The sequence below is a fragment of the Mobula hypostoma genome, chromosome 5 (assembly GCF_963921235.1).
Source record: "Mobula hypostoma chromosome 5, sMobHyp1.1, whole genome shotgun sequence".
NCBI lineage: Eukaryota > Metazoa > Chordata > Chondrichthyes > Myliobatiformes > Myliobatidae > Mobula > Mobula hypostoma.
This window is the reverse complement of record NC_086101.1, coordinates 150,652,685-150,676,608: the sequence shown is the minus strand read 5'-3', so window position 1 is coordinate 150,676,608 and position 23,924 is coordinate 150,652,685. Positions and strand designations below refer to the sequence as shown.

At 41.2% G+C, this 23,924-nt stretch overlaps 1 protein-coding gene across 1 annotated transcript in view; it reads left to right on the top strand.

Annotated features, from left to right (window-relative positions):
- The window catches only part of LOC134347073 (lysine-specific demethylase 4C-like), a 394,026-nt gene that overhangs the window by 347,382 nt on the left and 22,720 nt on the right, over positions 1-23,924 (top strand). The window contains exon 20 of the mRNA XM_063049177.1: positions 17,385-17,504. Coding sequence (XP_062905247.1) covers positions 17,385-17,504 — 120 coding nt within the window. The remainder of the gene's footprint in view (positions 1-17,384; positions 17,505-23,924) is intronic.

Sequence of the window (23,924 nt, the reverse complement as noted above, 5' to 3'; positions counted from 1 at the left end):
ACCTCGCTCACTTCCACAGCCTCCAGGCACATCTTCCCACCTTTATCTCTAATCGGTCCTACCTTCACTCCTGTCATCCTTTTGTTCTTCACATAATTGAAGAATGCCTTGGGGTTTTCCTTTACCCTACTTGCCAAGGCCTCCTCATGCCCCCTTCATGCTCTTCTCAGCCCCTTCTTAAGCTCCTTTCTTGCTACCCTATATTCCTCAATAGACCCATCTGATTCTTGCTTCCTAAACCTCATGTATGCTGCCTTCTTCCACCTGACTAGATTTTCCACCTCACTTTTCACCCATGGCTCCTTCACCCTGCCATTCTTTATCTTCCTCACTGGGACAAATTTATCCCTAACATCCTGCAAGAGATCGCTAAACATCGACCACATGTCCATAGTACATTTCCCTGCAAAAACATCATCCCAATTCACACCCGCTAGTTCTAGCCTTATAGCCTCATAATTTGCCCTTCCCCAGTTAAAAAATTTTCCTGTCCTCTCTGATTCTGTCCTTTTCCATGATAATGCTAAAGGCCAGGGAGCGGTGGTCACTGTCCCCCAGATGCTCACCCACTGAGAGATCTGTGACCTGACCCGGTTCGTTACCTAATACTAGATCTAGTATGGCATTCCCCCATTCGGCCTGTCAACATACTGTGCCAGGAATCCGTCCTGGACACACTTAACAAACTCTGCCCCATCTAAACCATTGGAGCTAATCAGGTGCCAATCAATATTAGGGAAGTTAAAGTCACCCATGATAACAACCCTGTTATTTTTGCACCTTTCCAAAATCTGCCTCCCAATCTGCTCCTCAGTATCTCTGCTGCTACCAGGGGGCCTATAGAATACTCCCAATAGAGTAACTGCTCACTTCCTGTTCCTGGCTTCTACCCATACTAACTCAAAAGAGGATCCTGCTACATTACCCACCCTTTCGTAGCTGTAATAGTATCCCTGACCAGTAATGCCACCCCTCCTCCCCTTTCCCCCCTTTTAAAGCACTGAAATCCAGGAATATTGAGAATCCATTCCTGCCCTGGTGCCAGCCAAGTCTCTGTAATGGCCACTACATCATAATTCCATGTATGTATCCAAGCTCTCAGTTCATCACCTTTGTTCCTGATGCCTCTTGCATCACGCACTTTCGCCCTTCTACCTTACTACCTTTACACCCTTTATTCTGCTTCTCTTTCCTCAAAGCCTCTCTGTATGTTAGATCTGGCTTTACGCCATGTACTTCTTTCACTGCTCTATTGCTCCGTGTCCCATCCCCCTTGCAAATTAGTTTAAACCCTCCCGAACCATGCTAGCAAACGTACTTGCAAGGATATTGCTCCCCCTCAAGTTCAGGTGCAACCCATCCAATCTGTGCAGGTCCCACCTTCCCCAGAAGAGATCCCAATGATCCAAAAATCTAAAACCCTGTCACCTGCACCAACTCCTCAGCCACGCATTCAACTGCCATCTCCTCCAATTCTTAACATCACTATCACATAGCACTGGTAGCAATCCTGAGAACGCCAGTCTTGAGGTCCTGTTCTTCAGCCTTCTGCCGAGTTCCTGAAACTCACACTTCAGGACCTCATCCCCTTTCCCGCCTATGTCATTGGTTCCAACATGTATCACAACTTCTGGTTGCTTTCCCTCTCGTACCAGGATGTCGTGCACCCGGTCAGAGACATCCCGGACCCTGGGACCTGGGAGGTAACAAACCATGCGGGTGTTCTTCTCATGTCCACAAAATCTCCTGTCTGCTCCCTGACTACAGAGTCCCCAGTGACGACAGCTGTCTTCTTCTCCGACCTACCCTTCTTTACCACAGGGTCAGACTCAGTGCTGGAGGCTCTGCACTACCTGTCTACTCACCTTCACTTTCCCCCCTCTGACTGTCACCCAACTTCTAGCAGCCTAGGTGTGACTACATGAGTATAATGAATAGCGGAGAAGTTTTGAGTAATCTGGTTGCATTCTCCTTTACATGTTTTTGAGTGTGTTATCATCCCTCAGCCAAGTGTTTGTCAAGTTCATTATGTTTGCTCCACCCATATTTCCAAATGATCCTTTTCCCACTGTAACCTTCGCTAATTTTCTGTTATCCACAGCAGCACCACCAGTCTTCATATCATGGAAACATAGAAATGTAGGAAACCTCCACCACATACTGGCCCTTCGGCCCACAAAGTTGTGCCTAACATGTCCCTACTTTAGAAATCACTAGGGTTACCCACAACCCTCTATTTTTCTAAGCTCTATGTACCGAACCAAAAGTCTTCTTAAAAGACCCTATCATATCCACCTCCACCACTGTTGCCGGCAGCCCATTCCACGCATTCACCACTCTCTGCGTAAAATACTTACCCCTGACATCTCCTCTGTACCTACTCCCAAGCACCTTAAACCTGTGCCCTCTTGTGGCAGCCATTTCAGCCCTGGGAAAAAGCCTCTGACTATCCACACGATCAATGCCTCTCATAATCTTATACACCTCTATCAGGTCACCTCTCATCCTCCGTTGCTCCAAGGAGAAAAGGCCAAGTTCACTCAACCTATTTTCATAAGGCATGCTCCCCAATCCAGGCAACATCCTTGTAAATCTCCTCTGCACCCTTTGTATGGTTTCCATATCCTTCCTTAGTGAGGTGACCAGAACTGAGTACAGTACTCCAAGTGGGGTCTGACCTGGGTCCTATATAGCTGCAACATTACCTCTCAGCTCCTAAATTCAGTTCCACAATTGATGAAGACCAGCACACCGTATGCCTTCTTAACTACAGAGTCAAACTGCACAGCTGCTTTGAGCGTCCTACGGACTCAGACCCCAAGATCCCTCTGATCCTCCACACTGCCAAGAGTCTTACCATTAATACTATATTCTGCCATCATAGTTGACCTCCCAAAATCAACCACTTCACACTTATCTGGGTTGAACTCTATCTGCCACTTCTCAGCCCAGTTTTGTATCCTATTAATGTCCTGCTGTAACCTGACAGCCCTCCACATTATCCACAACACCCCCAACCTTTGTGTCATCAGCAAACTTACTAACCCATCCCTCCACTTCCTTATCCAGGTCATTTATAAAAATCACAAAGAGTAAGGGTCCCAGGACAGATCCCTGAGACACTCCACTGGTCACCGACCTCCATGCAGAATATGACCCATCTACAACCACTCTTTGCCTTCTATGGGCAAGCCAGTTCTGGATCCACAAAGCAATGTCCCCTTGGATCCCATGCCTCCTTACTTTCTCAATAAGCCTTGCATGGGGTACCTTATCAAATGCCTTGCTGAAATCCATATACACTACATTTACTGCTCTTCCTTCATCAACGTGTTTCGTCACATCCTCAAAAAATTCAATCAGGTTCGTAAGGCATGACCTGCCCTTGAGAAAGCCATGCTGACTATTCATAATCATATTATACCTCTCCAAATGTTCATAAATCCTGCTTCTCAGTATCTTCTCCATCAACTTACCAACCACTGAAGTAAGACTCACTGGTCTATAATTTCCTGGGCTATCTCTACTCCCTTTCTTGAATAAGGGAACAACATCCGCAACCCTTCAATCCTCCGGAACGTCTCCTGTCCCCATTGATGATTCAAAGGTCATCGCCAGAGGCTCAGCAATCTCCTCCCTCGCCTCCCACATTAGCCTGGGGTACATCTCATCTGGTCCCGGCGACTTATCCAACTTGATGCTTTCCATAAGCTCCAGCACATCCTGTTTCTTAATATCTACATTCTCAAGCTTTTCAGTCTGCTGCAAGTCATCACTACAATCACCAAGATCCTTTTCCATAGTGAATACTGAAGTACTCATTAAGTATTCATTAAGTACCTCTGCTATTTCCTCCGGTTCTGTACACACTTTCCCACTGTCACACTTGATAGGTCCTATTTTTTCATGTCTCATCCTCTTGCTCTTCACATACTTGTAGAATGCCTTGGGGATTTCCTTAATCCTGCCCGCCAAGGCCTTCTCATGGCCCCTTCTGCCTCTCCTAATTTCCTTCTTAAGCTCTTTCCTGTTAGCCTTATAATCTTCTGGATCTCTAACATTGCCTAGCTCTCTGAACCTTTTGTAAGCTTTTTTTGTTGACTAGATTTACTACAGCCTTTGTACACCACGGTTCCTGTACCCTACAATATCTTCCCTGTCTCATTGGAATGTACCTATGCAGAACTTCACACAAATAAATACCTGCAGACTTACTAACCAACCCATCTAATTTTCATCCAGGTCATTCATCATAATCTTTAACTGAGCCTCCCATGAGAAATGGGAGCCTCCCATGTCAAACATCTTACTAAACCCATGTATTTTCCGTTAGATGCTGAGGATTTATCCACAATGTTCTTTATCTGGTCAAAATGGCACTGATCTGTGATGTCTGTCATCGTCTTGGTTCAGACTTAGCTGCTTTCTAGGTTCATAGAGATTGTTTTTGGACAGGAATGAGGGACAGTTAGAGGGCAGGGTCATAAATGAAGAGTCAGAGCAGGAGCCAGTGTTTAGTGTCCAGATCAGAGCACTCAGTGGTGCTCTGTTCAGTTGGTCTTTAAAGACCCTTCACATGTCAAATGTTCCCAATTAATTTTTCTTAATTTCTACCTAGTACTCTTGTAATTTGTCCTCCAATTTAGTATTCTCTTGCAAGGTCCATAATTATTATTTACTGCTATCTTAAAACTTGGAGTTGTGATTGCAGTTCCTTCATTGTTCTCTCATTGAAAGGTTAGTCACCTATCTGGACAGCCTTATTACCAAGCACCAGGTCCTCTTGTTGAACTATCTATATATCGATTTAAAAAACCTGTCCTAAATGCACCTAACAAATACTGTCTATCTAAGTAACTAGCACTCAAGAGATCCCAATCCATATTAGGGAAGTTAAACTCAGCTACAAGTTAAGCTCCCATTTAAAAGTGGTCTGGGGTGTACCTCTTCATGCAGAGGGAGGTGTGTAACTGGAACAAGACAGGAAAGGTTTTGTGGGATATAGACTAAACAGGAACAAATGGAACTACAGTATTTTAGATGGACACCGTGGTTTTCATGGAATATTCAATACCAGTTGAAAAATGTTTAAAAATTAGGTTCATTTTAAACTATGACAATGATCTCTATTAGATGTTTACTCAGAATTTGCTGAAGCATTCAAAGCTTGCTTAGCCATTTCATTATGAATTTAACTTTCAGATAACTTCAGAGTTAAATCCTTATGAATTAATTTTGTGCACAGATTCAGAAAGACTTGTTTTCTAGTTTTCTTTTGATAGGTTTTGATTCTTTCACCTTACTTGCTTTTGGTAAATGAACACTGAACAATCTCTCGGGTTTATACTTCAACCATATTGTCTTGGCTGTGCTGGTGGCCATACCAGTGCCCAAGAAGAGCAGTGTGAGCTGTCCCAATCACTGTCACCTAGTTTTACTCACATTTGCTGTGATGAAGTGCTTTGAGAGGTTGGATATGGCCAGAATCAACTCCTGCCTAACCAAGAACCTGGACTGCCGCAATTTGTCTTTCTCTTCAATAGGTCTACAGTGGATGCAATTTCATTGGCTCTCCACTCAGCCTTAGATCACATGGAAAATAGCAATACTTATCTCAGACTGCTGTTTGTTAGTTACAGCTTGGTGTTCCACACCATCAAGCCCTCAGTACTAATCAACAAGCTCCAAAACCTGAGTGTCTGTAACTCCCTCTGCAACTGTATCCTTGACTTCCTCATTGGTAGACAACAGTCAGTGCAAATATAAAATAATATGTCCTCTTCACTGACAGTCAGCACTGACACACCTCAAGGATACATGCTTAACCCAATGCTCTACTGTCTCTACTCTCAGGACTGTGTGGCTAGGCACAACTATTGTTGGCAGGATTTCAGATGGTGATGAGGAGGTGTACAAGAATGAAATAGATCATCTGGTTGAATGGTGTTGCACCAACAACCTTGCACTCAAAATCAGAAAGACCAAGGAACTGATTGTGAACTTCAGCAAGGGGAAGTCGTGGGAACATTCCCCATTCCTCATCGAGGAATCAGAAGTAGAAAGGATGAGCAGTTTCAAGTTCCTGGGTGTCAACATCTCTGAGGATCAGACCCAACATATTAATCTCTAGGCCCAGCATATTGATGCAATTATAAAGAAGGCATGTCAGTTGCTATATTTGATAAGAAGTTGAGAAGACTACAGGACTATGCAAAAGCCTTAGACACATATATACCAATGGTGTCAAAGGCTTTTGCATAATACTGCAGCAATTTTATGTATTGCACTGTACTGCTGCCACAAAAAAAACCCCACAAATTTCATGATGTGAGTGATGATTAACCTGATTCTGATTCTTGTTATGGACTGAGAGGGAAATTATGGTCGGGAAAAGAGGAAGGAAGTGGAGACGGAATAGAAAGCACCAGAAAGACATTTTATAATGATCAATAATATCATTATCGGGAGCAGAGTGAAGGCTTAAGGGCTTCGGCTCAACGGGCTTAGGCGGAAACAGGCGAGGCGAGGAAGGTTTGGCATTCACTTTCTGTTGCTATTTGAGAAGAGGGGCAGTATGAGTGTGAGGGCAGTTTGCTGTTCTCGCTGTCGGATGTGGGAGGCCCTGGAGTCTCCAAGCCTCCCGGATGTCTACATCTGCGCCAAGTGCATCGAGATGCAGCTCCTAAGGGACCGCGTTACGGAACTGGAGCTGCAGCTCGATGACCTTCGTCTGGTCAGGGAGAGCGAGGAGGTGATAGAGAGGAGTTGCAGGCAGGTGGTCACGCCGGGGCCACGGGAGGCAGACAAGTGGGTCACGGTTAGGAGGGGGAAGGGGAAGAGTCAGGTAATAGGGAGTTCCCCGGTGGCTGTGCCCCTTAACAATAGGTACTCCTGTTTGAGTACTGTTGGGGGGGACAGCTTACCCGGGGGAAGCGACAGTGGCCGTGCCTCCAGCACAGAGTCTGGCCCTGTAGCTCAGAAGGGTAGGGCAAGGAAGAGGAGGGCAGTTGTGATAGGGGACTCGATAGTAAGGGGGTCAGATAGGCGATTCTGTGGACGCAGTCCAGAGACCCGGATGGTAGTTTGCCTCCCTGGTGCCAGGGTCCGGGGTATTTCTGATCGTGTCCAAGATATCCTGAAGTGGGAGGGTGAGGAGCCAGAGGTCGTGATACATATAGGTACCAATGACATAGGTAGGAAAAGGGATAAGGTCCTGAAAGGAGAATATAGGGAGCTAGGAAGGGAGTTAAGAAAAAGGACCGCAAAGGTAGTAATCTCAGGATTACTGCCTGTGCCACGCGACAGTGAGAGTAGGAATGCGATGAGGTGGAGGATAAATGCGTGGCTGAGGGATTGGAGCAGGGGGCAGGGATTCAAGTTTTTGGATCATTGGGACCTCTTTTGGCGCAGGCGTGACCTGTACAAAAAGGACGGGTTACACTTGAATCCTAGGGGGACCAATATCCTGGCAGGGAGATTAGCGAGGGCTACTGAGGTGACTTTAAACTAGAATGGTTGGGGGGTGGGAATCAAATTAAAGAGGCTATGCGTGAGGAGGTTAGTTCACAACAGGGGGATGGGAACCAGTGCAGAGAGACAGAGGGGTGTAAAGTGAGGGTAGAAGCAAAAAGTACTAAGGAGAAGAGTAAAAGTGGCAGGCCGACAAATCCAGGGCAAGCATTAAAAAGGGCCACTTTTCAACATAATTGTATAAGGGCTAAGAGAGTTGTAAAAGAGCGCCTGAAGGCTTTGTGTGTCAATGCAAGGAGCATTCGTAATAAGGTGGATGAATTGAAAGTGCAGATTGTTATTAATGATTATGATATAGTTGGGATCACAGAGACATGGCTCCAGGGTGACCAGGGATGGGAGCTCAACGTTCAGGGATATTCAATATTCAGGAGGGATAGACATGAAGGAAGGGGAAGTGGGGTGGCGTTGCTGGTTAAAGAAGAGATTAACGCAATAGAAAGGAAGGACATAAGCCGGGAAGATGTGGAATCGATATGGGTAGAGCTGCGTAACACTAAGGGGCAGAAGACGCTGGTGGGAGTTGTGTACAGGCCACCTAACTGTAGTAATGAGGTCGGAGATGGTATTAAACAGGAAATTAGAAATGTGTGCAATAAAGGAACAGCAGTTATAATGGATGACTTCAATCTACATGTAGATTGGGTGAACCAAATTGGTAAAGGTGCTGAGGAAGAGGATTTCTTGGAATGTATGCGGGATGGTTTTTTGAACCAACATGTCGAGGAACCAACTAGAGAGCAGGCTATTCTGGACTGGGTTTTGAGCAATGAGGAAGGGTTAATTAGCAATCTTGTCGTGAGAGGCCCCTTGGGTAAGAGTGACCATAATATGGTTGAATTCTTCATTAAGATGGAGAGTGACATAGTTAATTCAGAAACAAAGGTTCTGAACTTAAAGAGGGGTAACTTTGAAGGTATGAGACGTGAATTAGCTAAGATAGACTGGCAAATGACACTTAAAGGATTGACGGTGGATATGCAATGGCAAGCATTTAAAGGTTGCATGGATGAACTACAACAATTGTCCATCCCAGTTTGGCAAAAGAATAAATCAAGGAAGGTAGTGCACCTGTGGCTGACAAGAGAAATTAGGGATAGTATCAATTCCAAAGAAGAAGCATACAAATTAGCCAGAGAAAGTGGCTCACCTGAGGACTGGGAGAAATTCAGAGTTCAGCAGAGGAGGACAAAGGGCTTAATTAGGAAGGGGAAAAAAGATTATGAGAGAAAACTGGCAGGGAACATAAAAACTGACTGTAAAAGCTTTTATAGATATGTAAAAAGGAAAAGACTGGTAAAGACAAATGTAGGTCCCCTACAGACAGAAACAGGTGAATTGATTATGGGGAGCAAGGATACAGCAGACCAATTGAATAATTACTTCGGTTCTGTCTTCACTAAGGAGGACATAAATAATCTTCCAGAAATAGTAGGGGACAGAGGGTCCAGTGAGATGGAGGAACTGAGCGAAATACTTGTTAGTAGGGAAGTGGTGTTAGGTAAATTGAAGGGATTGAAGGCAGATAAATCCCCAGGGCCAGATGGTCTGCATCCTAGAGTGCTTAAGGAAGTAGCCCAAGAAATAGTGGATGCATTAGTGATAATTTTTCAAAACTCTTTAGATTCTGGACTAGTTCCTGAGGATTGGAGGGTGGCTAATGTAACCCCACTTTTTAAAAAAGGAGGGAGAGAGAAACCGGGGAATTATAGACTGGTTAGCCTAACGTCGGTGGTGGGGAAACTGCTGGAGTCAGTTATCAAAGATGTGATAACAGCACATTTGGAAAGCAGTGAAATGATCGAACAAAGTCAGCATGGATTTGTGAAAGGAAAATCATGTCTGACGAATCTCATAGAATTTTTTGAGAATGTAACCAGTAGAGTGGATAGGGGAGAACCAGTGGATGTGGTATATTTGGATTTTCAAAAGGCTTTTGACAAGGTCCCACACAGGAGATTAGTGTGCAAACTTAAAGCACACGGTATTGGGGGTAAGGTATTGATGTGGATGGAGAATTGGTTAGCAGACAGGAAGCAAAGAGTGGGAATAAACGGGACCTTTTCAGAATGGCAGGCGATGACTAGTGGGGTACGGCAAGGCTCAGTGCTGGACCCCAGTTGTTTACAATATATATTAATGACTTGGATGAGGGAATTAAATGCAGCATCTCCAAGTTTGCGGATGACACGAAGCTGGGTGGCAGTGTTAGCTGTGAGGAGGATGCTAAGAGGATGCAGAGTGACTTGGATAGGTTGGGTGAGTGGGCAAATTCATGGCAGATGCAATTTAATGTGGATAAATGTGAAGTTATCCACTTTGGTGACAAAAATAGGAAAACAGATTATTATCTGAATGGTGGCCGATTAGGAAAAGGGGAGGTGCAACGAGACCTGGGTGTCATTATACACCAGTCATTGAAAATGGGCATGCAGGTACAGCAGGCGGTGAAAAAGGCGAATGGTATGCTGGCATTTATAGCGAGAGGATTCGAGTACAGGAGCAGGGAGGTACTACTGCAGTTGTACAAGGCCTTGGTGAGACCACACCTGGAGTATTGTGTGCAGTTTTGGTCCCCTAATCTGAGGAAAGACATCCTTGCCATAGAGGGAGTACAAAGGAGGTTCACCAGATTGATTCCTGGGATGGCAGGACTTTCATATGAAGAAAGACTGGATGAACTGGGCTTGTACTCGTTGGAATTTAGAAGATTGAGGGGGGATCTTATTGAAACGTATAAAATCCTAAAGGGATTGGACAGGCTTCATGCAGGAAGATTGTTCCCGATGTTGGGGAAGTCCAGAACAAGGGGTCACAGTTTGAGGATAAAGGGGAAGCCTTTTAGGACCGAGATTAGGAAAAACTTCTTCACACAGAGAGTGGTAAATCTGTGGAATTATCTGCCACAGGAAACAGTTGAGGCCAGTTCATTGGCTATATTTAAGAGGGAATTAGATATGGCCCTTGTGGCTACGGGGTTCAGGGGGTATGGAGGGAAGGCTGGGGCGGGGTTCTGAGTTGGATGATCAGCCATGATCATAATAAATGGCGGTGCAGGCTCGAAGGGCCGAAGGGCCTACTCCTGCACCTATTTTCTATGTTTCTATAAACCAATTGTTTGGAATCAAATGACCTTGCCTGGTGTCTCAGGGCTGGGAGTATCTGCTCCTCTGCCACCCTCCCGCCCTGGCGCTCCTTCTCTGCCACCTGTGCAACACCCCTCCCCACAGCACTCCACCCTTGTCATTCCCAACATCCTTGCTCCCGCTAGATTTACAAACTCACTCTCTACTCCATGTTGACAAATACAGCACTGTGCAAAGGTCTTAGGCCCGCTACCTATATATACAGTACGTACCTAAGACTTTTCAGATAACTGTAGTTATGATACCAAAGGCTTACAAATTTCTACAGGTGTACTGTGGAGGGCGATCTAACTGGTTGCATCCTCATCTGGTATGGATGAACAACTGCAGAGGATCAGAAAAAGCTGCAGAAAGTAGCGAATTCAGCCAGCTCCATCATGGGCACTGGCCTCCCCAACATTGAGGACATCTTCAAAAGGTGATGTCTCAGACATCGTCCATTATTAAGAACTCCCATCACGAAGACATGCCCTCTTCTCATTGCTACCTTCAAGAGGTAGATACAGGAGCCTAAAGACACACAGTCAACATTTTAGGAACAGCTTCTTCCCCTCCGCCATCAGATTTCTGAATGGACAATGAACTCATGTACATTACCTCAGTTTTTTTCTGTTTTTGTACTACTTATAGTTTTATTATTATGTATTGCAATGCACTGCTGCTGCAAAACAACAAAGTTCATGATATATGCCATTGATATTAAACCTGATTCTGATTCTCTTGGAGGCCATAATATGGGTGATTTGTTACACTAGTAATTCCACTGTATAATGAAGTACCATTTTAACTAGAAGCTGCTCTGAGGGCAATTGAAGCTGGAATAAAAATAACCCATAGGTTAAAATACCTAAATAATTCTCTATTTTAATTATTTTTGTTTTCCTTGTGTATACAAAAAAAGCTAAAATTCTTAAGATAGCTGTTTGATCCAAGATTTTGCAGACGTTGCCTTAAATAATCAGAATCAGGTTTATTATCTCGGGCATTTGTCGTCAAATTTGTTAACTTCGTAGAAGCTGTTCAATTCAATACATAATATAGAAGAAGAAGAAAAAGAATAATAATAAATGTAAGAATTACAGTATACATATAATGAATAGATTAAAAATTGTGCAAAAACAGAAATGATATATATTAAAAATTGAGATAGTGTTCATGGGATCAATGCCCATTTAGGAATTGGATAACAGAGGGGAAGAAGCTGTTCCTGAATTGCTGAATGTGTGCCTTCAGGCTTCTGTACCTCCTACCTGATGGTAACAGTGAGAAAAGGGCATGGCCTACGTGCTGGGCGTCCTTAATAACGGACGCTGCCTTTCTTGAGACACTGCTCCTTGAAGGTGTCCTGGGTACTTTGTAGGCAAGTACCAAGATGGAGCCAACTAAATTTACGACCCTCTGCAGCTTCTTTCGGTCCTGTGCAGTAGCTCCCCATCCCCTTCCCCCAATACCAGACAGTTATACAGCCTGTCGGAATGGTCTCCACAGTACATCTGTAGAAATTTTTGAGTGTTTTTGTTGACATACCAAATCTCTTCAGACTCCTAATGAAGTATAGACACTGTCTTGCCTTCTTTGTAGTTGCATCGATATGTTGGGACATCGTTGTTGCATATGTAGTCAGGTGCATCTGTTTGCTTGACTGTGGAATCAGTAACCTGATAATCAAATCAGTAGGCAAAGTCACAAGATCTACAATTATGCTCTCATCTACATTGAGGAGGAAAAACTTGAGAAGGTAAAACATTTTTTTAAAGCAGCAAATTTATCTGCAGCAATTCCAGTTTCTGCCTTTTGCTGAACCTCTCAAACTGTTTTTTGTTTCCCCCATATTTGACTTTTCAAGATTTTATTCTGGTCTGTTTTCTCTGAAGTATCAAGCTATGCCACCCCCATTCTAATTCCCATATATATTTCTAATCTCTCATTGCTCCACAATATAACATGAGTATTGTTTGCTGGTGTAGTCATAAAGGTAAGCTGCAAACAGAATCTTCAGAAGTCAATTGATTTCTTAGGACTTGCTGAACATGAAATGGTTGTTCTTTGAATTATTGGGAGCAGTAGAGACTTTGCAAATGACACCATGTTACCAGGGTGCCCCTCAAGGCTGCATCGTCAGTCCCTACTCTACTCCCAATACACCCATGACCTTGTGACCAGATTCTGCTCTAACTCCACCTACAAATTCAAGTTTGCAGATGATAGCAGTAGAGTAGGGACTGAGGATGCAGCCTTCTGAGGCACCAATGTTGAGAATAGTTATGGTGGAGATGTTGTTGCCTAACCTCACTGATTGTGATTTGTTGGTCAGGAAGCTGAGAATCCTTTTGCAAAGGAAATTGTTGAGTCCCATGTTAAGGAGTTTTGTGATGAATATACTTGGAATTATAGTATTGAATATGAAGCTGTAGTCAATAAACAGTGCTTTAATATAAGTATCTTTACTGTCCAGATGCTCCAGAGAAGAATATAGGGCCAGGAAGATGGTGTCTGCCATAGAGCTGTTTCAGTTGTAGGCAAATTGCAGTGGGTCATGATTGTCTAGGAGGCTGGAGTAAATGATCAACCTCTCAAAGCACTTCACAGTAGTGGATAACAGAGCCACCAAGTGATAGTCATTAAGGCACATTACCTTGTTTTTCTTTGATAATGGGATGATAGTGGTCTTCTTAAAGTGGGTGGGAATCTTAAATTGAAGCAGGGAGAGGTTAAAAATGTCTGCAAAAACACTCACCAGCTGATCTGCGCAGAATTTAAGAACATGGCTAGGAATGCCATCTGGGCCAATTGCTTTCTGCAAGTAAATTAATTTGCGCAAGCAAATTGTGTTCACTTAAGAGTATTATAGCCATATGTTCTATCCAATATCATGAAAGTACCATCAACTCTGAAAGTAGATTAGTTGCTGAATTGTTCAACAAAATATGCAAGCATTTTACCCAGCTGTAATTGAACTTCTCTGGATCATACACTTGCACATTCCACTATTAGTAGAGCAGCAAAAACAGTTTGAATAGAATGAAGAGCTATTTTGAAATTATGAAAATAATATCTTTGCAGTTCATTACTGTATGCCAATCACTGTTGCAGTTAGAAAGCTTTCTCAATGCTAACAAAGCAAATGGGGAGATAAACATGGATAGGCGGCAGAAGGGGGGGAAGTGTTGTTTCAGTAACATGAGAAAGTTGTGTATTTAAATCTTCAGCCCTTTCTGATGTCACCAAATGAAATGATCCAAAATTTGATTATATTTGGATGATGTAATACTATGCACAACAGATAATTCTGATTTCATCAGTTAGTCACCATTTCTTTAACCAATAACATTGCCTTTATGAGATGAAGTCAGTGTTTTGTTTAGCATGCCACACCAGACAGTCAGCCATTCTTGTCTGGCGTGTGGTGTCAGGATTGGTCTCCTTTCGGATTAACCGGGTCACGATATGAACGTTCCGGACTCAACCCTTTTTTTTTAATGAGGGAGAGTGGCTAGCTTGACGTTCAACCCGGCATGGATGGAAAGCGTGCTCGGGGGTGGCCTGACTTGGATTCGAACTCGGGAGCCTTCGCTCCAGAGTCCGGCGCTGATGCCATTGCGCCACCAGCTGGCGTCAGTGTGAAGTAATATTATACTTTCTTATTTTATATATATTATAATTATAGTATTGCTCTATAAGGATAATTTGATATGATGTTAAAATGCAACCAATATGCACTGGGTTATAACATCCTAGAATTCTTATTTCTGAGCTAGCAAGGGTGAGGTATTGTGAGAGGTATAGATAGGGTAGATAGGAAAATTTTCTGTAAAGCAGAGGTATCTAAAATTAGAAGGCATAGGTTAAGGCAAAGTGTAAGTGGTCTAGAGGGTATCTGAGGAATAACTTTACCCACACGGTGGTTGGAATCTAAAACACAGTGTGTATGTGGCTGATGGAACATAAAACGACGCAGCACAGTACAGGCTCTTCGGTGCATGGTGACCTTTGAACCCATTTCCCAAGATCACTGTAATGCTTCTCTCCTACATAGCTTTCATTTTCCTTTTAACAAAGTGTCCAGGCACCCGCCGTCCAGGCCATGGCCTCTCCTCGCTACTATCATTGCGCAGGTGGTACAGAAGTCTTAGGTCCAACACCACCAGGTTTAGGAGCAGTTATTACTCTACTGTCATCAGGTGCCTGAACTGGTGTAGATAACTTCAATCACCACTATTCTGAACTGATTATTCTATGACCTTTGGGCTCAGTTTCAAAGACTCTTTACAACTTATGCTCCCTGTTCTCAGTATAGTTTAGTTTTGCACAGTTGGTTTTTTGCACATTGGTTTTGTCAATCTTTGTTTAGGTATAATTTTCCATAAATTCCATAATTTTCCATAAATATTGTATTTCCTTTTTCCTGTAAATGCCTGCAAGAAAATGAATCTCAACGTCAAAGTTTAGGCACTTTGATAATAAATTTACTTTGAACTTTGAGCCCCCCTGAACACTTTGCTGAGGTGCCTAGATCTCCCACTGGTTGTCTGAAGTGATCTAAAGGCATCCAGCTATTTTTATCTTCTTTCCTGTATTCAGTATATTAAGTACTAAATGCAATTTAAATAATTTATTCTGACAAATAGTTTAGCTTGAGCTCCTTTTATTAAACAACTGCCTCATTTAAACACAGGATATGGAAAGTGGTCTCAGAGGAGCCTAACTCATAGAGGGAAGTTAGACAAATGACTCTTTGACTGATGACTTCCTGCTGACATTCCACTTCCAAAGGATTAACAGAGATTCTTAATTCCTAAAATAGTTTCTGCCTGAATATGATGGATACACACTTGGCAAACATACTTATCAGATGAAACCTGCACATTTCATATAACTAAACTGAGTATTTATCTACAATGTCTACCAATGCCCCTAGCTTTTATCAATGAACTTCCATTTGTCACCATGCAGGAAAGTGCATTTCTTCGAATGAACTAGTCTAAATCCACAGATGAATCTTGATGTCATGAGTGGCTCCTTTTAAGGAATTGAGCCTATCCCAGAATTCTTGAGAATTGCCGTGATATCTTTAGACAGGGCAGCTAGCTTTCTTTTTTCTTATCTGTAGCCTCTCCCTGAGTAATTGCCCATCCTAGAACAATAGCATTTCATGAGTTATTGACAGAAATGGAAAGCTGTTGGGTTTCAGAGATATCTTGATGTCCTTCTGCATGGAAACTTAATATATGGGTTTAGCAAGCCAATTAGGAAAGTAATTGGTTTATTTTTGTTTGATGCCATCCATTCAGATCATTTCAAAATATAAGCACATCAAAATAGTAAAGAAGAGAAAAATACAAAATATAGTGATACATGTGCAGAGAAAGTGGAGGTAAACATATAGAGTGCAAGGGCCATAATGAGGTAGGTAGAAGGATTAGCAGTTCATCTTTGTTGTATAAGAGGTCTGTTCAAGAATCTTGTAAAAATGTGTGCGAGAAGCTGTCCTTGAGCTTGGTGGTACATGTTCTAAGGCTTTTAATCTTATCTCAGATGATAGGGGAAAGAAGGGAGAATTACCAGGGTGGGAGGGGTTCTTGATTATGGTGGCTGCTTTTCTGAAGTAACAGGAATGTAGATGGAGACAATGGAGTGGAAGCCATTTTTTTTATAATCGATTGTCTGTGTTCACAACTCTCTGCAATTCCTTGTGGTCTTGGTAGAGCGGTTGCCAAACTGGATAGAATGTTTCTAATGGTGCATCTGTAAAAAATTGTTAGACTCATCAGGTTTAGTTAATTTAATTTGTTTCACATAAAATCTGTGAGAGTGAATTTTATTCTGTATCTCAACTTTTTGAGTGGTGATTTGTGAATTTCTGTCTATCATATTGCTGTAAAGCGTAGGTCACCTGTAAATGGATTCAGCATGTGAAACCACTGAAACTAGCCCATAGTTTGTAATATTCTGGTTAGATACATAAATGTGTCTATCCACTATGCAGCATTAACACCACCTTTGATTTTGTGTCATCAAGAATGATGCCAATATTGCTATCCTCTGCATTGACCAAATGACAGCTAACTTTGCAGGAGATGTTCATTGTTGTGAGTTTTCATAATGAAGAAACAGATTAGACATTAGCTAGAAGTAAAATACTAAATATACTGTAATCCAATATAATAGCAGAAATTGTTGGAAATACTCAGCAAATCATATATCTGTGAAGATGATCCAACAAGAATTCTATTGAGTATTGCCAGCATTTCTGCCTTTTTTAAGGCATTAGCAAAGTTGAATAGGATGACTGACCTTTCACAAAGATTCAGTAAGACACTATACTTCACATTTCTTCACCTGAAGCTTTTATGTAACTTCAGTTGTTGGATTGCTTCTTTTGCCTCTGTTTTTAGTCTTTGCTTGAGGATATTTTAAGGGCTTGAATGAAAGTGATGCTGAGACAGAGAAAAGCCGGTAGTATGAGAGGTTACAGCAATAGCATAATCATTATTTTTTTCATAGGAACAGGAGATGTTTCTGTGTATGCAGATGTTGAACAATCAAAAGTTTTGTTGGCAAATAATTAATCCATCATTTCCAAATATTAGACAGTAATGCCTCTTTCACTGTAACCTTTAAAATTTCACTTTAATACTGTGAATCAATGTTAAGAGTGGCATGTTTACCTCAACAAAAGCATGTTCTTTTTCTTCTCATCTTTTGTAGAGCAAAAATTGCTTGGAGCTTGGTCCTCCAGCAGAGGGAGAAGTTGTCCAGGTGAGATGGACTGATGGGCTGCTCTATGGTGCCAAATTTGTTGGATCAAACATCATTTATATGTACCAGGTAGGTAAGAGATGTTTGATATGGTTCAATTCATAACAAAAATTGTTAACACCTTATGAGCAGGTTCATGGGAATTTAGAAGTTCTTTCTCTTACTTTGGTCTATCTAGGACAAGATTAATAAAATAAAATTCTTTATTGAATAGTTTAATGTCCTTTTAAAAATTGTTTTTATTTGCAAATACCCTTTAAATTGATTAATTATAAATATGTTCATTGTGAAAAGCTTTATATATTTGAGTATTAAAGCAGAGAAATAAGAAAATGTTGGAAGCACTCAACTGGTCAGGCAGCATCTGTGGGGAAAAATATATTGTTCCTAAATCAGAACTAGAAAATGAAAAACGGGTTAGTTTTAAGTTTTGGAGAGTTGGGGAAGGGTGAATGGGAGAGAAATATTTCTAATAGGATAAGTCCAGGGTTGTTGAGGCAGTTTGACTAATAGAATAACGAAGGCACTTAGAGAGAGAGAGTGCAATCAAATGGATAGGTGAAAGCTGTGGAAGGTCTGAGCAGAAATTAATAGATAATACTGGAAATTACCATTAGATCAGCTGTTTTCTGCAGACGGGGAGAAAACTGAACTAATATTGCAACTGGCAAATATTACAGCAGAACTTTTTATTCATTGCATAAATTAAAAAAAAAGCAACTTAGCTAAAATTGTGGAATTCAATTATAGACTGAATAGAGCTGCTCCCTACACAGCAGTCAACCAATCTGTGCTTGGTTACTCCAGTATAGAGGAGACCTCATCATAAACCAGATGCAATGCATAGAGTTAGAAGTAGTGCAAGTGAACCACTGCTTCACTACTTGGGTTCCTGAATGGTGCGGAGGGTTGAGATGAAAGTATAGGTGTTGCGTTTCCTGCGGCTGCATTAGAAAGTGCTATGTGAAGGGGAGTGATTGGTGAGATGAAAAAGTGAACCAGGGAGTGATAAAAGGAACAGTCCCTTCAAAATGCTGAGAAGCAGACCTCATCGGTCCTTTCAGGTGAAATGATTCACTGGTACTTCTTCCAGTCGAGTATTGGATATTGCTGCTAACAGTGTAGCAATGTAGAAACTAAAAGCAAATAGGATAACCACTCTTTAGAGCAGGTGCATTCATTCCACGAGGTAAGCTGACAGTTCCCTATCACTTTGATTTTCCACACCATTCCCTCTCTGACCTCTCTGATGATGGCCTCCTTCATTCTTCCAACAAGGCCCAATGTAAGTCTGAAGAACAGCACCTCATTTCTGTTTGGGCATGTTGTAGCTTTCTGAATAAAATTTTGAAATCAATGATTTCAGATCATTTGATTATTTCTGTTGGTATAAGATTGACTGGATCTGCTGCAATGTTGGCCACTTGTAACCTTAGCTTAGTATTTTTTGTTGTTCCACAATACTACACATTAGTTGGGCATCTCAGGAATTCTAGGTCTTGGCAAAAGCTGTGACATGTATTCAATGGCCACTTACCTCTCATACCTAATAAAGTGGCCACTGCATATATGTTTGTGGTCTTCTGCTGTAGCCCATTCATGTCAAAGTTCAATGTCTTGTGCAGTCAGAGATGTTCTTGTTCACACTCCTGTTGTAATGCATTGTTATTTGAGTTACTGCCACATTAGATACTAGATAGATGCTGGCTGATTAGATATTTGCATTAATGAGCAGGTCTATCACTGTAACTAATAAAGTCACCACTGAGTGTACATCTCACAGCTTTTACATATGTCTTCATTTAATTTCACTTTCTCTCTAAATGCCCTTATTAAATTATCAGCTTGACAGCGCCATAAACAGTAGAATAGACTACACAACCTGTGCCTCATTTTAAGAGAGCTATCCACTTTGTCCTAACCACCCTGTCTGCAACTTAAAGCTATAGTTTTTCTCTCCTTCCCAGTTCTGATGAGGGATCTTAGACCTGAAGTGTCAACTCTTCTTCTCTTTCCACTGATGTTGTCTCACCTGCTGAATGTATCCAGCATTTTCTGAAGTTTGTTGTCAGATTTCCACCATCTACATTTGTTTTTGTTAGACCAGGATAATTCTGGATCATGATCAAGAAGGGTGTGGGTATAATAATGAAAGATGAATATAAAGGGAGAAATAATAGCAGGAGGCAGGTAGATGCTTACAGGAATGTAGGAGACTGCCATTTGGCACGTCAGTCTATACCTGCTTCCAGCAAAGCAATCCGATGAGTCCCATTCCCTTAATTCCCTGTGTCCCTTGAGCTTTCTCTCCCCTTTGATTCCTTGCCACTTAAGAAAGTGAAAATTCATAATATCTGGTAACATGTCTTTTGTACATCAGGGGAACCCACACCACCACAGGAAGAGACTGTAAACCACAAATATAGCTCTTGAGTCACACTGGTTACTTAGAACTGTGAGGCAGCAGCGCTAACTGTTACTCGCTCATGCCACCCAAGCAGAAAGGTGTATATGAGCAGCTATTAAGCAAGCTATCTTCTCTGCTTCTGAAATCTTGTAGTGGTGGAAGGATGCTGATAATACAAATGTTATCAATCAGTAATTGAAATCACCAGATATCTGGAATCACAACGTCCTTTACAACTGATTCATGATTGACATGCCTATTATAATGCAGACTAATGAAGTAGCAAAATTGCACAAAGGATGGTGTCAGGCATCAATGAACTAATGTTCACTAGATTTCTTGACCTTGCTTTTCTTCAATCATGCAATAGGATCAAGTAAAACTGTGCTGTCAGATAACCCTCTCTAAAGTAGAGCACTAAAGTACTGGATAATTCTAATAATGCACAAAATTATCAACCTAGATTAGTTTATTGTAGTCTGTACTGTGATTGACCAATTGATCGGTGACTCTAAAACAAATGTATAATTTCTGATCCATGATTGGGTAGCTTTTATGTGAAGAGGCTGCATTCTGCGGCATCATGATTCTGTTTGTCTTAACTCTGAAATAAACTGATCAATTTGTTTTCTAAAACCTTTCTGGATGATTCTGGCAGTAGTTAGTGCTGCCAGCAAACAGCTCCAGCAACCCGGGTTTAATTGTAATATTGGGTGTTGTTTGTATAGGGTTTGCATGTTCTTCCTGTAACCATGTGGGTTTTGCCCAACTTGTCAGGTGTCTTCCCAGATTTTAAAGGTGTGCTAGCAGGTTAATAGACTACTGTAAGTTGTCCTCAATGCAGATGATGGCTGGTGATCTAAGGGAATGTGGCCATATGAGAGAGGATAGGTTACGGGGAATGAAGAGGGAGAATGAGACTGATGTCAATGTCTGAGTGTAAACGTAGATTTGGTAGGCTGAATGCCCCATTATATCACTAGAAGATGTGATAAATCTCAAATGCTGTTGCCATGGGCACTCAATGAACAATGCAGACACAATCACAGAAGAGGAAAAGTAGAACTTGTGTGATTGCTTTGTAAAGGGCTGTGTCATGATTTATTTTGCATCTACATCTGGAAATTCATGTAAGGATTCCCTGAAATGCCATTGAATTGCATCTCAACTGATAACATTAAAGGATATGGTGATTAAGAATATAAAATGTTTCCCTCCTTTGATTAAAAAAACAACTCCTTGTTTACTCCATTCAGTGTGTAAATTGACTTTGAAGGCTTGAACACAGTGAATTTTTAAATCTTAATGCTGCATAAACATTAATTTAATGCTATAAATTCAATGAATGTGCTGTGCACAGACATGTCACATGTAGCATTAGTTAATTTTATCAAGATTTTGCACAGTTAACTTGGCATTGAAATTGTATTGTAGTAATGTATTATGGCAACTCACTTGGTATTTTACCATATAACTAGATGTCAACGGAATAATGTGTAAATCACATCTTCAATCTTTTGTGCTCTCTCTGACTTTGAATTTTTCTAAGGGTTGAAAATGCAGTTTAATTTGATAATTTTCTGTTAAAATGTTGTGGATACCACCAGTTTTTTTTAGTTTTAGCATTAAAATAACTTCAGTAATGGAATGGCATCTGATAGGTGACATAAACTTGTTGTTTTATTTTCTTATTAGATGCACACCCAACAAGCAGTAAATCACATCCTGCCTCTTCAGGGTCAATGATCTACAAGATTAAAACTTTGTATAAATAAGAACCCTTTTATTTCTTGTGAAATATTTTGCATTAAATGTTTCCCTCCTTGCCACGCTTACAACACAATTACTTTTCTATGATCAAACATTCTTGACTTTTAGGACTACTTGTTCCTTTAAAATGAAATGTAAAGATGAATTGTAATTGCATATTTTCTGATTTATTTTCTTTACAGCTTAGTCTTATTTAGATACAGCAAAATCAATGCAGGCAAATATTTTTTAAATGTAAAACAGGAACAAATGTTGGTAAGAAAATATTTTTAATTTGTAAAACAGCAAATCAAAATAATGTTAGTAAAATGAACTAAATAAATTAGATTACTTTTTTACAAAGGAGAGAGGCTCATTTTATGAGTCAACATGCAATTTGACAATGTGATATGAACTCTTAAAAGCTTAGTCATATTTAGCTCAAATTTTGATTTCATCTTTGGGAATAAGAACCATGTTTCATTACGTTAAGCATGAATGTATTACTGGCATATAGATTTGCACTTTCATCGAACTTTATGGTTTCTTAGAGACTTTATCTTGTATGAATTTGGATCCAATGAGAGTCATTAGAATGACTCATAATTAGCTAAAGGTTTCACTTGGGAGGTAGGTTAAAAATATAAAACAGCAACCTATCCTATCTCAACTTTTTGTATTTTGTGTTAAACGAAGTTAGCAACCTGTTCTCTGGAGAATTTTTCATAGAATCAGTCTTGGAAACTTGTAGCATAGGAAGAGAAGATTTAGCCCAGAAGTGGAAAATTGTGGTTCCTTACTAGGAAACATCAGAGACTGCAGGTGCAGGAATGTAGACCAACAAACAACCTGCTGGCAGAACTGAGTCCTTTTGCAGTGCTTTGACCCAAAATGTCAATACTTTCTTTCCTTCCCCAGATGCTGCTCAACTTGCTGAGTTCCTCCAGAAGATCATTCATTAAAAAATTTAGGTTCCTAGCTGTTGAGCAGTAACTTTGAATGCAGTGATATTGTGCTTGCATTGACAAGGGTCCAGAGGAGGTACACAAGAATGATCCTGGAATGAACGAGTTAATGTATGAGACACGTTTGATGGCCCCGGGCCTACTCACTGGAGATTAGAAGTATGAGGAGGGATCTCATTGAAATCTATTGAATATTGAAAGGCCTAGACAGAGTGGATGTGGGTATGGTGTTTCCTGTAGTGGAGAAGTTTAGGACCAGAGAGCACAGCCTCAGAATTTATGGACATCACTTTAGAACAGAGATGAGGAAGATTTTTTTTTAGCCAGTGGGTGGTGAATATGTGGACTTCATTGTCACAGACAACTGTGGAGACCAAGTTTTTGGATGTATTTAAAGCAGAGTTTGATAGGTTCTTGATTAGTAGGGATGTTAAAGATTATGGTAAGAAGGCAGGAGAATGTGGTTGAGAAGGATAATAAATCAGCCATGATGGAATGGTGGAGCAGATTTGATGGGCAGAATGGCCTAATTCTGCTTCTATGTCTTATGGACTTGTAGACTATTCAAGTACCTAATCACATGTGTTCTGCTTCCATCATTTCAGAAAGTGAGTCCTATCTTGCTGAATGATTTTTTTTCAGTTCCCCTTTAATCACCTGTCAATTAATATTAAATCTGTGCCTCTCCAGTTACAGATATGTATAGCAAAAAAAAAGAGGCTTTTTGATGTACCCACCCAACTTCTCAGTGTACTGTTAGCTCCCCAATCTCTTCCTGTAATCTTCTATTCACTTCCAAATCCAGGCTATAGACCACCTAACCTTTCTTAGTGTGAATATAAAGTTTCCAAGAAACCATAAAGTTGAATGATAAGCAACATACATCAAAGTTGCTGGTGAACGCAGCAGGCCAAGCAGCATCTATAGGAAGAGGCGCAGTCGACGTTTCAGGCCGAGACCCTTCGTCAGGACTAACTCAGGTTAGTCCTGACGAAGGGTCTCGGCCTGAAACGTCGACTGCGCCTCTTCCTATAGATGCTGCTTGGCCTGCTGCGTTCACCAGCAAATTTGATGTATGTTGCTTGAATTTCCAGCATCTGCAGAATTCCTGTTGTTTAAGTTGAATGATAATACAAGTTTATATGTCAGTAATAAATTGGTTTAAGTTAATGAAATATGGTTCCTGGGATCCAAATCCTCATTTGGAGTATTCTATTTGATCAATCTGTTAAGAGGAAATGATGGCCAGTGGTGAGTTGGCATCTGGACTTGGAGGTGAGTGGTCCTGAGTTTAAATCTGACTGGCTGCTCACACGCTTTCCATCCATGTTGGGTTGAGCCTCAAGCTAGCAACTGGGCCTTGTAAAA